The 13,369-nt window shown below is 41.4% G+C and overlaps 1 protein-coding gene across 1 annotated transcript in view; it reads left to right on the top strand.

Moving 5' to 3' along the window:
* Nucleotides 1-6,899: 6,899 nt before the first annotated feature.
* The window catches only part of fgfr1a (fibroblast growth factor receptor 1a), a 29,643-nt gene continuing 23,173 nt past the window's right edge, over nt 6,900-13,369 (top strand). Inside the window, exons 1-2 of the mRNA XM_069683707.1 lie at nt 6,900-7,517; nt 11,807-11,987. Of these exons, the coding sequence (XP_069539808.1) occupies nt 11,834-11,987 (154 nt within the window). The 5' untranslated portion in view covers nt 6,900-7,517; nt 11,807-11,833. The remainder of the gene's footprint in view (nt 7,518-11,806; nt 11,988-13,369) is intronic.

Genomic DNA, 13,369 nt, shown 5'->3' with positions numbered 1-13,369 from the left:
ACTGATCAGCTCATACAAACGAAACATTTAAAATGCTTCTTCTGTCCATTATCTGTCCTGCTTGTTACGCCCCACACTAAGGCAGCTCTATGTGGCTAACAACTATCCACAGTCTGACCCAGAAGAAGTGTGGCAAACACCTTAAAACACTTAAATACATGGGATTTATTAAAAGACACACAAACAACCAAATCATTAACTGAAGACCAACAAAATCAACAACAACATAAAACCCCTGTCTGAGAGGCAGAACCACAGCAGTCCTCACTCCAGAAGCCTCTCTGTGTGGATGCAGTGCTGGTGTCTTGCTCCGAGGCCAGGTGCACCTCGTCAACAATCACATTCACCTGCAGTGGTGAGGACAACAGAAGGGGAACACACACAGCCGTAACACAGCTTATCCTGTTCACGGTCGCAGGGTGGCTGGAGCCAATTTCAGCTGTTAGTGGGCGAGAGGCAGGGACTGTGAGTGGTTGTCAGCAACTTATGTTGTGTGCAGTGTGCCAAAAATACCCGGTTGTTGTACTGATTCAGAAAAAATCTCCAGGATGCATTGGACCAGTCTGCCTCACCTACTGTATCCCACAATGCAAAGCGCTGGAACGTCACAGCAGAGCAGCAGAAGAGCAGAAGGTGGCGCTATAGCTAAAGAAGCAGCTTTTTGCTAGTGGCGGGCTGTTTTTTCCTTCCGCTTTCCAAAACCAGAAACTGGCGCCTGGCGTAGCACACTGCAGAATACATTTGAACAGCTCCGTACTACATACTACCGCCAAACACAGTATGCAGTATGTAGTACGTACACTGTAAAATAAACACTAGTTGTTTGAACTTAAAAAAGTTAGTCTGGGCTGCCTCAAATTTTTAAGTTGACTTAACTTGAGAAGATAAGCTAAGATAAAGTTGTATCACCTCAAAACTAAAAAGCTTTCTTTGTTAACCTTTAGTTTACTCAACTTGTAACTACAATTTAGTTGTTTTTGCTGCATAAAATACTTTCAGCACATTATACGATAAGTTACATTTGAAATCCTGCTGATGTTTTTACGCAGTGCTTTTGTTACCTTTACTTGAGTAAAGGATCTGAATCTTCCTCCGTCTTCAAGAACAAGAAATAAAAGAAAAATACCAAACTTGTTTCAAATAAGAAATAAATTGTCATACAAGGACTGTGGTGAACCGGATTGGGGTTGTATGTCTGCTTTCATTCAGCCTTTGTCAGAAATGAAGCATAAAAGTAAGACCTCAGAGATCCTGCAGGCCCTCGTTTTTTAGAAATCCGTCCAGATAAATCAGATTCCTCAAAGCATCATGGGACATCCAGTTTGAGAGCAGAACTAAAGAGCTGCATTTGGTTACGATTATCCACAACTAAAACAATGCAGCTGACACCAAGCTAGTTTTGAATCTCTCAACAATACCAAACAGCAGAACGCTCACAACTGCAGTGACAATACTCCCTTTGAATGTGAATGAGCAGGGAACGCAACACCGCGCTGCACGTGTAATTGAACAAGATGGTTACGCTGATGAACTAACGCCGTCTCTCTGTCAGCAGGTGCCCGGCACACACTGGCCCATTCATATGCGCATTCCTGTCTCTCCTCTCGCAGCCCAGCAGGTTCCTCCCGGGCCACTCAGGACAGGGGCTGACGCACACAAAGGGTCTTCAATCTGCCTCAGACAACAGGCAGCATAAAGGCCCGGAAAGCCACAACAGCGTCATGTCAAAGAGTGGGCTGGGGGTGGTGAGCGGAGCTTGGGGGGCCGTGTGCAGAACAGGGGCGCTGCTGACGGATGGATGAGGGCTGGGCTCGGGAAGGCCGGTCTGAGGTTTTTGTGCATAAAGGAGGATATTTGTACTTGCCAGGTAACAATGGAATGCAAACAGTAAAAAGCTGGGACAATAAAACAGCACTTTGGGGGCGATGAAGAGGCTGCTAGGGAAATCATCATGCAAAGCGTCCCCGGGGCAGATATTGTTCACTCTGGGGATTGCATGACTCCCTGTTTGTTCTCGTGCTGATGCGTGGCTTAGCCTGCCTTCAGTTTACCTTTGCATAAGGTACTCCTGGCTTTAACAGTGTCCGGCACATTTCCTTACGCTGAAAGGAAGTGAGGAGTGATAAGAGATGCCCCACCTCAACTTGAAACAGACGGTGATCAGGATGAGCCTTTGTCAGCCGGATTTGAACTAAAGTTCAACTCAGTTTAAAGCCTATGAAGGTCCTGTCCAAGACAATGTACACTGCACTGTGTAATTATTAATACAAATCATAAACTTTATGCCTTCATTTTATAGTCCTCTGGGCCTGCCTATATGTTTCTTTAGCTACCATGGCATGTACACATCACAGCGACGGGTTAATGATTAGAGCTCTTTCAAGTTAGCCTCACAAAATACAAGTTCTGCTTTCATTCTCAGTGTGTGCCAGTGATCAGGTATAGAAATAAACACACGTCTAAACAACCAAATACCATCTTTAATTGCTTTTTTAAATGATGTCTCATCTGTTTTGCACACATTTTACCACCCTCAGCTTTCACTGTTCAGGCTGAGGGGGAGATCTCCAGAGTTCCTCGTATATGACTCATCTCTTATCAGAAGAAGAAAACTATAATGAATAAACATTCGCCATATGTTAGGACTTCTGCCAACGCTTTGTGTCTTGTGTGTAACTTATTATTAACAGCTTGACGTGAATCTCAAGGGAACCCTTTATCAGCGACCAAACAGAAAAAGAAATGTCTATAAAATGTCTGGTTCCAGACTGCTGTTGCATCAAAGATCTCTGTCGTGTTTTGATGCTCTGAGGTCGTAAGATGTGGCTGATGGCAGCACATGCACGTTTAACTCTCACTATTAGTTAACCTAATAAACATGCGTGCTTTTTCTCTGGTATGTCAGCGGTTTTCAGATTCACACTCCATCTGCTACGCAGTTAGCAGCTCTCTTTGAAGCTGCAAGTTAATTTGAACTTAAGTGTGTTTAAAGAAAAAGGCACAATTGTAAAAAGAAAAAGTCCAACCACAAACCATTTATCTGAAAGTGTCACATAAAGACAGTCAGTCAATATAACTTAGAAATAGTCTGCAATTAAGATAAATGCGTATTAACTTTCTCGCCAAAGGTTCAAAGAGAAGATGGATACCACTCCAGTGCACAATATATATGAAGCTAAAACTATTAGCTAGTTAGCCTAGCATAAAGACTGAAAACAGAGAAAAGGCTAGCCTGGCTGTGTCCAAAGGTAGCAATATTAACAAACACATGTATGTGTACTATCTATCGCTGAATAGGTAACACAATGGTGATTGAACCTATGGCCCACTGATGAAAGCCTTTGCATTTGCAGTATAAAGTATTATTACAGACTGGCTGTCTGGTGCGACTTTCGCGGAAAAAATCACAAGCAGCGCCCAGTTAGTGACATGTTTTCCATCACCCAGCAGTGGTTGGTCTGCCAGAGAGGGTAGGCGGAGCTAAGTGGCTGCATCTCCGCCCTCTGCAAGAGTTGTGAGTAAACAGTAATCTACTATGACTGAACAAACAAAGAAAAGATGGATGACTACAGATACAACTTCAACAATAAGTGAAAATCCAAAGAAAAAAGAAACAAATTTGACGCTCAGATGAAGGCAAACAGTCTAAAAAGGAAAGCGACCGTCAGCGAGGAAAATCAAGAGTTACAACTGGAGCCAACCGTGGACGTCACACATGCAACACTGTCTGGATATCTGGGAAGTGTGCTCCTGCAATTATTGTTTATCGCCATAGGTGCCGCCAAAGAGAACGAAACTGAAATATTCAAGATTAGCACTTTAATATCGTTTTTTAAATCCATAAAGACCTACAACCGCAAAAAAGTGTAAAAAACTTTGTTCTTGTGTGTAACGAGCCAGACTGTTTCTTGGTCACTTCCTGCCAGGAAGTTCCTGGACTCTCTGCTAGATGTTTTGTAACATCATAGAAAAGTAAGACATTGAGAAAGTAGCTGCAGCCATTTCCAAATGCAGTCTTATTGCTAGGCTAAGCTAACTGGCCATGAGTGTAGCTTCATAGTTTGCAAACAGAATTGAGAGTCGAGAGAGGCAGCAAGCTAACTCATCTCACTCTCGGCTACTGTTGCACTATTCTGTTAATCCACCAGCTTAACAAATCTTGTTTCAGACTAAACACAATTATTACAAACTAACCAAAGATTTTGTCTGTTTTATGTTACAAATTCTTCTTTCTCCGCAAAACCTGCTTCATATATTATCCCATATTCAACTCAAGCACAGGCAGTTTGATTTAAGATTCGGTTGTGTATTATGCTAGCAGTAGCTAATGTAGCTTCGAGCTGCTAGCCTCAATGAGAGATGGGAAGTGTGCTGCAGAGGTCTGGTAACCTCACTTCTGTCAAACTCTACACAACCAGATTTATTTGATATTGTCCTCAGAGTTAAGACATCTGATAAATTACATCAAGCGATGCCTTTCAGGATTTTTTATTAGACTTCACGCAGCTCCATCTGGTGCCCCTAAAGGCTTAATAGGCCTACAACTATTTCACAAATGTAGTTGTATTTCCAAATCCTGAAACAGACGTTGATGTGTAAAATAGGTGGACATAAGCTTTGAGAAAAGTTATTGAGACTAAAAGAGATTTAAAACTAATGATAAAACGAGTGACAACGTTATATCACAAGTATGTGACATCTTAAATTTGCACCTACATGTGAAGTGCATTTAATTATGCTGCTCTGACAACGTGTGATATATATTTACAATACAGCACTTATTAGATAGACTAGATACTGGACTCTGAGGCAGTTTGTATCTTCTCAAAGGAGGACAGTAGTAATGTAAATTATAAATTCCCCTAATTCTGTGGATGCCCTTTCCACCACACGAGGTTAGCATTGCATGTGAGATGAAAGGCAAACACATGTTGAAACACAAATCTGCCTCTTTGTCGTCCCCGTCTTTAATCTCTCTACCAAGCTGGGCTTCATGTGTCTCTGCAGCTTCAGTCGTCAATCACCGTCAATCGTGACACGAAATCAAAGACCATATGAACTCTACGGATATGAGCTATGTGTTTGATCAGGCAGAGCTAACGTGTGTTTGTGCTGAGTTGACAGATACATCTGAAATTCTGATGCGCTTTGAAATGCTGCCAAACCATATGATCTTTACGCCAGAACATAAAGCTATTTTATAGTTAGCTTGAACGGGAAGTTGATGAAAGTGCTCACTTTCTGTCAAAGAATTTGCATTCATGTTAGTTATCTGAAATCCTGCCTAGAACCCCCCCTTAGAAACATACTCTTATTATGACCCAAATACTCCATAAACATCTCTTTACTCTGTTTACACTGATAAACCTAAGTGTTCTCATGCCTCGATCACTTTGTGCTATCTAGGTGTTAACACAATGTTTTCATACTATATAGACTTTAATTAGAAAAGTGAAACGGTCCAAGTTGTCAACTAGGGATCAGCTTCTCACTGAAGTACAACAAACACTAATATTGTTGTTTTATGTCAATACGGGACTTTTTTTCTCCCACATTTTTTTGTCTTTCCAAAGTAAAAGTGTTTGTGTTCTAATATGTTCTAATCTATGGCCTACCTGAAGACATCATATATTGTTGAACTCTATCATTTTAAAATTAATTGATGTTTTAAATAGGCCACTATGTTCACTGTGATCAGGACTGAGTTTGAAGTGAGTTTACATAGTCTATAGTCCTACCCGTTATGGCAGAACAAATGTAACGCAGGAGTACTTTAACTATTTCTAACCAAAGTATTAGCCTGTGTGTTGTTTATGTCTTCAATCCCACAATGCAAAGAGCGCGGTGTGTGGCGAGTCGGTGGAGCTCTGAAGAGGTGCCGTGGATGGCAGGGGGAGCCAGGTTTCTACCAGCCCCGGCAAACCTGCGTCAAGTTAAAAAGTGAACATCCCGGAATTCCGGTTGTTTGACATTCAAAAATAAAAGTCGAACAAGTTACAGAGGAAAAGAAAAATAAGCAGCTGTGTGAAGCTCAAAGACAAACAACATATAAATAGACAATGTATTCAGAAAGCAGTGAATGTATTTTGAAAGAAATGTTCACATTGTAGTGTACTGCACTTTCTGATGAGGCGGGCTGTATGATCATGAAATAAAGTTAAATGAACTTTAAATAGGACCAATTAATTCTGACGTATGCTCGGCTAAATGTAAAGTAAAACATAAAAAACGTATGTTGCCACAGTTTGTCTGGAATAAGTGACAATACAATGGTAACGTTTGCCCTCTGTTTTGGTTAAGTGATGCTTTTTTTGATAAAGATTTACATTTACTTGGCTACTAACTCATTCAACATATCCTTGATAAATCCGCAATTATTTCCCCAAGCCATTTCCCCTTTAATGTAACCAAATGTCCAATAACCTTTCTAAAAATGTTTTACCTTCACAGGTAGCACAATTAGGTGCTATAGAATAGGAACTAAAGATAACCCGGGGCTTGTCTTACAAAGTAGAAATAATAGTCAAGTGAGTGAAGCCACTGGGCTTTCATCAGGCACACTCGCACCAAGCCAAGGATTTAATTTAAAATGCCTTTATTAAATCAGGGAATCCCTGAAAAAAGAAAAAGCAATATCACGGAAATACGAGAGAAGCCGTGATTTAATAAAGGTATTTTAAACTAAATCTTCGAAATAATTGTCAGCTGGGTGAAAGCAGGTATTTACTTGTATTTATTCGTCAGTCAGGGAAGTTATCCAGCAACTACAGTTTGCTGGGCGTTGTTTATGTCGGCTTTTATTTTGTAATCAGAGACCGGAAGTTGTTTATGTCACTGACTCGGTCCTTACAACGGTCCGGAGGATGCGCATACTCTCAGATTTAAGGGGGAGGTTTGGAGCGGCCCGGACTCTCGTTGTTTAACAGCATTTCTCCGCCAGGAATGGTCCAAATACTTTCTAGGATTCATTTTACAACCACCTTTCTCTAAGCATATAACAGTGAACGACATTTTGCTTACGGATATTTTATCAGAGAGAGTTGAACAACTTTAAGATCCAGTTTTCGGAGGTGCGGGGGACTTGATTTCATCGCGAGCGAAACGTTTGGGATAAAGGGACTACAAAAAACCACCGCATAGGCTGCACTCGCGGTGTTTCTCCGGATCTGTTCAGGTTAGCTAGGTAAGATAAAAGAAACTTGTTGAAGAGGGAAGCAAAACCCAACGTTAACGTTTAAAAAAGCAAAGTTAATGCTTGTGTAGTAAGTTTTTTTCTGCTCCGTTGATTATTTGGGTGTTTCGGAGTGGGGCACGCGCATTCTTTTCCTCTGTCGCACAAGTTTGGCTACAATATGCGCAAACTTGTTACCGAAACGTCGATAGCTTGGAGTGAGTGAGCTACGTTCACGGTCCAAACGGTTACATCTGGATATACAGTTTTTCTCCACATCAAATCTCAGCTCGGGAGTCTTCTTATCTGACTAACACTGGCTGTTTCTCAGCCCCCCGGCAGTAAGGTGAGTGTGTGTCTTACTACTCCTCCACGCTTTGATTTAGCTTCACTTAACTGTGTGTTTGCGTGCTACAGGGGTTAGCCTGAAAAAGAGAAAAAAAAAGAAAAACTGTTTTAATGTTGTTATTTTGCTCTCCCCGGAGTTTGTTTCCTGCGTAGTAACACCTCAGTGTCCTCCATGCTTGTAAATGAAAGGGTACAAACAGCAACCTTTAAGGACAAGGCCAAAATGTTGCCTGCAGTCCTGTTAAAAACTGCTTTGGGTTCCTGCCTGAAGTCACAGCAGGCGCCGGTTATCAGATTAGATAATTTACTTTGAAGAAAATATTGCCACATCACGGCTGAATCCTTTGTAGCAAATGTTTTAAACTACACATAGTAGCTTATTTCTGAAAAACAATGACGTTTTGAGATCTGTGTCACTTTTCTGAACGTTGTTGTTGTCCTGTGATACATGTTTCTAATTAGTAAGTGCTCTCAATTGTGTGTGCAAAAATCTTTTTTGTCACCGTATCCATCCTTATTTGTGTCTTCAGCCCAGCAGCATTTATGTTTCAAAAAGGCGCATTCAAAACTATCAAACAAAAAAAGTAAAGTTTACTCCATAACATTTCCTTTTCTCTTCTTCAAATCGTGGCCTGAATTACATATTGAGAAATGTATTTGGGTTAAACCACATGTTGAAATCCTCGGAGGACGGCCATTATAACTTCATCTGTCATGAAGTCTGGGTCTGGAGAGGCCAGCCTGATGTTATGTAAAGCTCTAAATGTTATGATATAAAGGAAGAGGGAGAAGATGGATGGTTTAGGAAAGCAGTGTTTCCACAGGGAGTTCACCGGGAGGGGAAAAAAGTTTTCCTGTAACATATAATGGGAAGAGAGGAATAGTCCTGCCTATTAATTTACTTAGCTGCTCATGTGGCGCAGAAAAATAGTTGTATTTATGTTATAAATATTTCAGGAAATGTGGTGTGGTATTAAATGTTTCCTTGCAAGCTTTGGGTTAGGTTAATTTTACGAGAAAGAAAAGTTACACATCCTTCAAACTGATGTTTAACTTGTTTTCAAGAGATTTAGGATTTTATTCGATTTCTTTGAGTGTTTTTTATGCTGATTTAATTCACACACATTTTCTGAGCATGCAAGTAACATCTTTAGGGCTGGATTTTGCTTCTTTAATCAACCCCCTTTGGGAAAACCTTTCACATTAATGCTGTATGTGAATGCACTGAAACATCACTTGAGATTAAAGTGTCAACCAAATGGGGAAGTGTCAGACGGCTCGCGATTAATTATCTTTACATTGGAGTGTAATCTCTTGACACCTGAGCTCCCTCCGTATCACGCTGGTGGTGAACCACAGGTTCAGATTGTCAGGCTGCAGAGGGGAAAAAAAGCAGAAGTGTCTGTTTTTGTGAAAACAGTAGCCTTAGGGGAATGGTCTGATGCTCTTGTGTCCGCTGAACTGCAGCCGTGTGCAGACCGGCCTGTTGCTGGCTCGGAGTGCAGAGTTTAAAGGGGAGGGGGGCTGCAGGATTTGGGAGCTGAGGAATTTTATGCATGGATGGCAGTGAACAGTAATTATGGTGCAGGCCATGTTATGGGTTAGGCCTGTAACCTTTGTCTTTGTATAATGAGAGAAGCTAAATGTGTGTTGTGTGTCCTAATCTGTTTAGTTTAACCCCTTTTATTTGCCAGATTTTCAGTGCGTGTTACCCTCTCTTAAGAAGCTACTAAACAAGTGACATTTTAACAAACCTGTGTTTTTATACGACTCTCATTAAAGCAGAGTGTCTAAATCATTTCAAACTCAGGGTTTCTTTTATTTTCTAAGCATTTATGTTTTTTTCATATCTCACCAACGAAATTGACCTAAGGGGGTTTCACAATAGAAAAGCAGCGTAACACAAGAATATGTAGGGATGGGTGTTTGTCCTGACATTTAAGCATTAGTCTACCGTTGCAAAGGGGTTAAGACTTTCCTTACAGCCAGTCACAAGAAAAGTGTTTAAAGCAAACACAGATCATTTTATCCACCAGAACCAGCAGATAAGTGGCTCTTGTGTTTTAACAAACTGTATGTGCATGTGAGCAAGACACATAGCCCAAGTTCACTGCTGCCATTATTTCATTACTATAATGAACAATGTAAGTGTAATGATATTTTTCATAGAAGTATATCCCCTGGCCTTGCCTGTGCATTTATAGTTTTCAGAACTCACTGAACAAATATGAGGCCTCTCTGCCAAATATCATGCCTGAAGCTGTATGTTTTATATTGAACAAACTAAACTACAGTAAACAGTAAATGTTGATGACTTAATCTCATTGTATTTAATTATTTTACATAGTAGACTTGCTAATAAAGTAATAAGATAAATGGGGTTTCAACTGTAAACTGTGGTATGAAAATCGACGGATATCGTGCCTTGTGTGTTTAATAACACACAGAATTAAATCCCCATTAAAGTGCTAAAAGAAAATTACAATTCCTCTGTGTAAGAAGTGAACATAAGATTTTGTTACATTTTAATCAAGCTTTTGTTCAACTTCTTTCATTGTAACTCATGTTGATAGCTAAAATAATTATTGAACATAGTGTGTGCCTGACCTGTAGGCTGCAATCTCTTACTTATCGACTGATAGAGCTACCAATACAATGCACTGTATCAGCAGTACTCTAACATTGGCCTGTGTGATTTATCTGTCTAGCTAATTTAAACAATAAAAATGCACCTCATGCATTCATAGTGATTTCTTTTGCTAAAGGTAGTATCTGAGATCACCAATATCGGCCTGCTCGGTATTGGTCATCCTCTCCTCAGAACTACTCATGAGTTCAGGATGAGTGTGCGCTGTGTGTGAGTATAGTAACACATGCTGTATGTTTGACTGTTGCTCCCACGGGAGAAGATGACAAAGTCTTGTGTCACACTTTGAAAAAAAGCTACTTCCGCCTCTTTCAATTACTGAGCTGTGACGAGGGTCGAGGGAACGTGGTCGTCCGCTCTCTGCGGTTCCTTCTGTGTGGCAGCAGAAGCACTTTCTTGGAGCGCTCCCAAAACACTGACTCACTGCTTACAGAGCGCCGATGACCAAGCTTCTTTATCCCCCTCGGACCCCCCTGGCCCCGCTCAGCTGCTGGAACACTGGACCATTCTTGGAAAGTGAAATCGAATTGGTTTTGAGGCGAACACAATGAGTGTTTCAGTGACGGACATTCACACAAGCGGTTACCTCTTAAAGGAAACCGCAGCTGCATCCAAACACAACTTAAACCATGCTGGGGTTTCTCTGACCCAGATGTGACACTGTTGTTGTTTTACAGAATACTTGGGTATTTTTGGATTCATTTGACTCCGTTCCTTTCTAGATTTGTCATTGACCTGACTTAAGTAAAAAGCAGCCTTGGTTTGACCCTCCTTGACAACTCGTGGGAGCAAATGGCTGCAGGGGGGTCATTTTGGGCTCCAAAACCAACTGTTAGGTGATAGATCTCTCAGCGTGGAAATGATGGCCCGGCGGTCTCCCTCTACAAGGGTGTCACATAACAGGCTGTAGTTTTTTGGTCTTAAACAAATTCCTCAAGGGGGGTTATGGGGGCTCGGGCCAAGTGTTAATCTCTGCAGCCAGATGCTGCAGAGGTGATGATGCGAGCAGATGTGCGTGTGAGGGTCAGCCACTGGTACAGCACTGTGCCCAGTTTTTGGAGGGTACAGTTCATCCTTTAGATCCCTACAGTGGATGTAAACTCTGTACAGCATTTTTTTTTGAGAGTCACGACACTGTTTATGAGGTCAGGCCTCAATAGTTGCTTTGAAGTATCCAAAACAAAACATTAAATTCCTCAGGAGAGAGCGGAGCGTCTCAGTGTTTGTTTGCTTGAGCTATCAGAGCGTTCCCGGTGCTCTGCAGTTTCTTTATCAGTGCTTTTGTACAAGACGGCCTGAAAGCTGAAGTTCCCACCTTGAACCTCGTGGACAGAATATTCTCTTCTTCCTTTTTTCAAGTGTGAGGAATTTCCTTGTTTACCAAAGTACAGATGCCATTTATAAAAAATGTACATCATTAAAGAGAGTTAACTCTTTCGGTTGCAGCTCTGAAGCCGTTGTGGATTTAATTGGCCGTGTTTCGTACTTGTATATTAGAGTTCAATTTCCTCTAACATATTTGAAGTTCCATCTAAAAATCTTGTATCCTGAATTAGTTTTCTCTTATGTTGTTTCTAACTCCACACAGAACAGTTAAAGCTCATGCAATCATTTGTTGTCTTGTTTTTGTGTGCTTTTAGTTGAGCTCTGTGAATGCCCCGCTGCTGATGCCCCACCGGTCTGAATGGAGTTCCAGTCGCAGAAAACCCACCAGTTGTAGCTTCCTCAGCAGGATGCTGATGAGGCCAAGTTTACTTCTGTTTCTGGCTTTATTTGCCCAAGTTCTCAGGACGCAGTGCCGGCCTACCAACACTGATGAAGGTAAGACGGCTTAATAACATCAAGCTACTTATGATTCTTTTGTAAACTGCTTTTCTTCTTATTCTGGCTGCAGTGTTATTAGATATCATTTAACTGTTTGAAGCTATAAACCTATTAAGTCTGACTTATCTTGACTCCTGTCTTGATAATCAAAGCTTTGTTCTTTGTGGAGGAATATACCCTAACGCAGTCCAGGCTTTGGTGGAGTCTGTGCTTTGTAGCGTCAGTGTTTCCTCCACCACCCCCATTTCAGTCTGATGCTGTGTGAGTGAACTTTACTGTGTCAGATGTAGCACAAGCTTCGGTAACACCTTTTTCAGTTTTTCCTGGCTAACTGAACAAATTCACAGTCAAAGCTCTATTAATTTGAACCAGTTCTTCAGCTGGGGTGTACAACTTTAAGGTTTTCTATAAGGAATTTGTCCCGGTCCGGCTCTTACACAAGTAAAGTTCTGAAAAGGGGAAAGAGGCACTGAAATCGAATCCTTAAAAATGTGTCTCTTGGATGCAGTCCAGCAGCGTAATAGCTGCCTGGACTTGTGGGTAGATGGGTTTGGATGTTTACACTCTACAGTCGGAAGTGGAAAGCAGCAAAAGAATATGATAAAGCTCAGCATTATAATTAGAGTAATTAAGCAAGAGGGTCTCTCTTGGGCTGTAAGCCCTAAAATAAACTTGTGCGGCTGTGTTTAAGCCGACAGTGGAACAGGGAGGAGTAAATGACTCCCATCTGTAGCCCAGGGGCAGCTAACTACCTCGCAGTCCCTGCTCCTCTCCTCCTTTGTAATGAAAAGGTATTTGTTGTCACTGAGAGGGGAGTTAACTGCCAGGGAAACTATAAATTAGCCCGTTTCTTGAAAAAAGGAAAGAAGATGCTCCTATAAGCCCTCCCTTATCCTCCAGGATTGAGTTTCTGAAGGGAATGTTTGTCTTCTAAGGTGAGCCATAAATTTCCCCCCGGGGTGGGGGAAGTCTGATGCAGTTACACTCCACCCTGTTCTTAATCACCAAATGGCCAGGTACTATCTATGCGCCTCTGTGCCTTTTCCCTCCGCTCCCCCACCGACTTCTGCTTGGGAATGCTTCACTTTCCCCCCGCATCCCTGCTGGGTGACGGACGGCTTCAGCTGTCGACAAACAACCAGAGCAGAAGCATTTGGTTGCATTCCTTTTGTCTCAGTTAGGGAAACAAAATGCTCATGTGGAAGTGGTCATGTTTTATGCAAGCTTCTTTGTTTGTCTTAAGGAGTGTTTTTTGTTATGTGTTGTTCACATAAGAAAAGAATATTCGCCTAACAAATTAATTTAATTGAATGTCTTCATGCAGAGAAACTTTACTTTTTGTCTCCATACTTCACTGTGTTTTTGGGGTGTGACAGGAA

This window comes from Semicossyphus pulcher, unplaced genomic scaffold (genome assembly GCF_022749685.1).
Source record: "Semicossyphus pulcher isolate SPU_LCO1_2020_fin unplaced genomic scaffold, fSemPul1.0.p SCAF_6, whole genome shotgun sequence".
NCBI classification, from domain to species: domain Eukaryota; kingdom Metazoa; phylum Chordata; class Actinopteri; order Labriformes; family Labridae; genus Semicossyphus; species Semicossyphus pulcher.
This window is presented reverse-complemented; position numbering and strand designations above follow the sequence as displayed.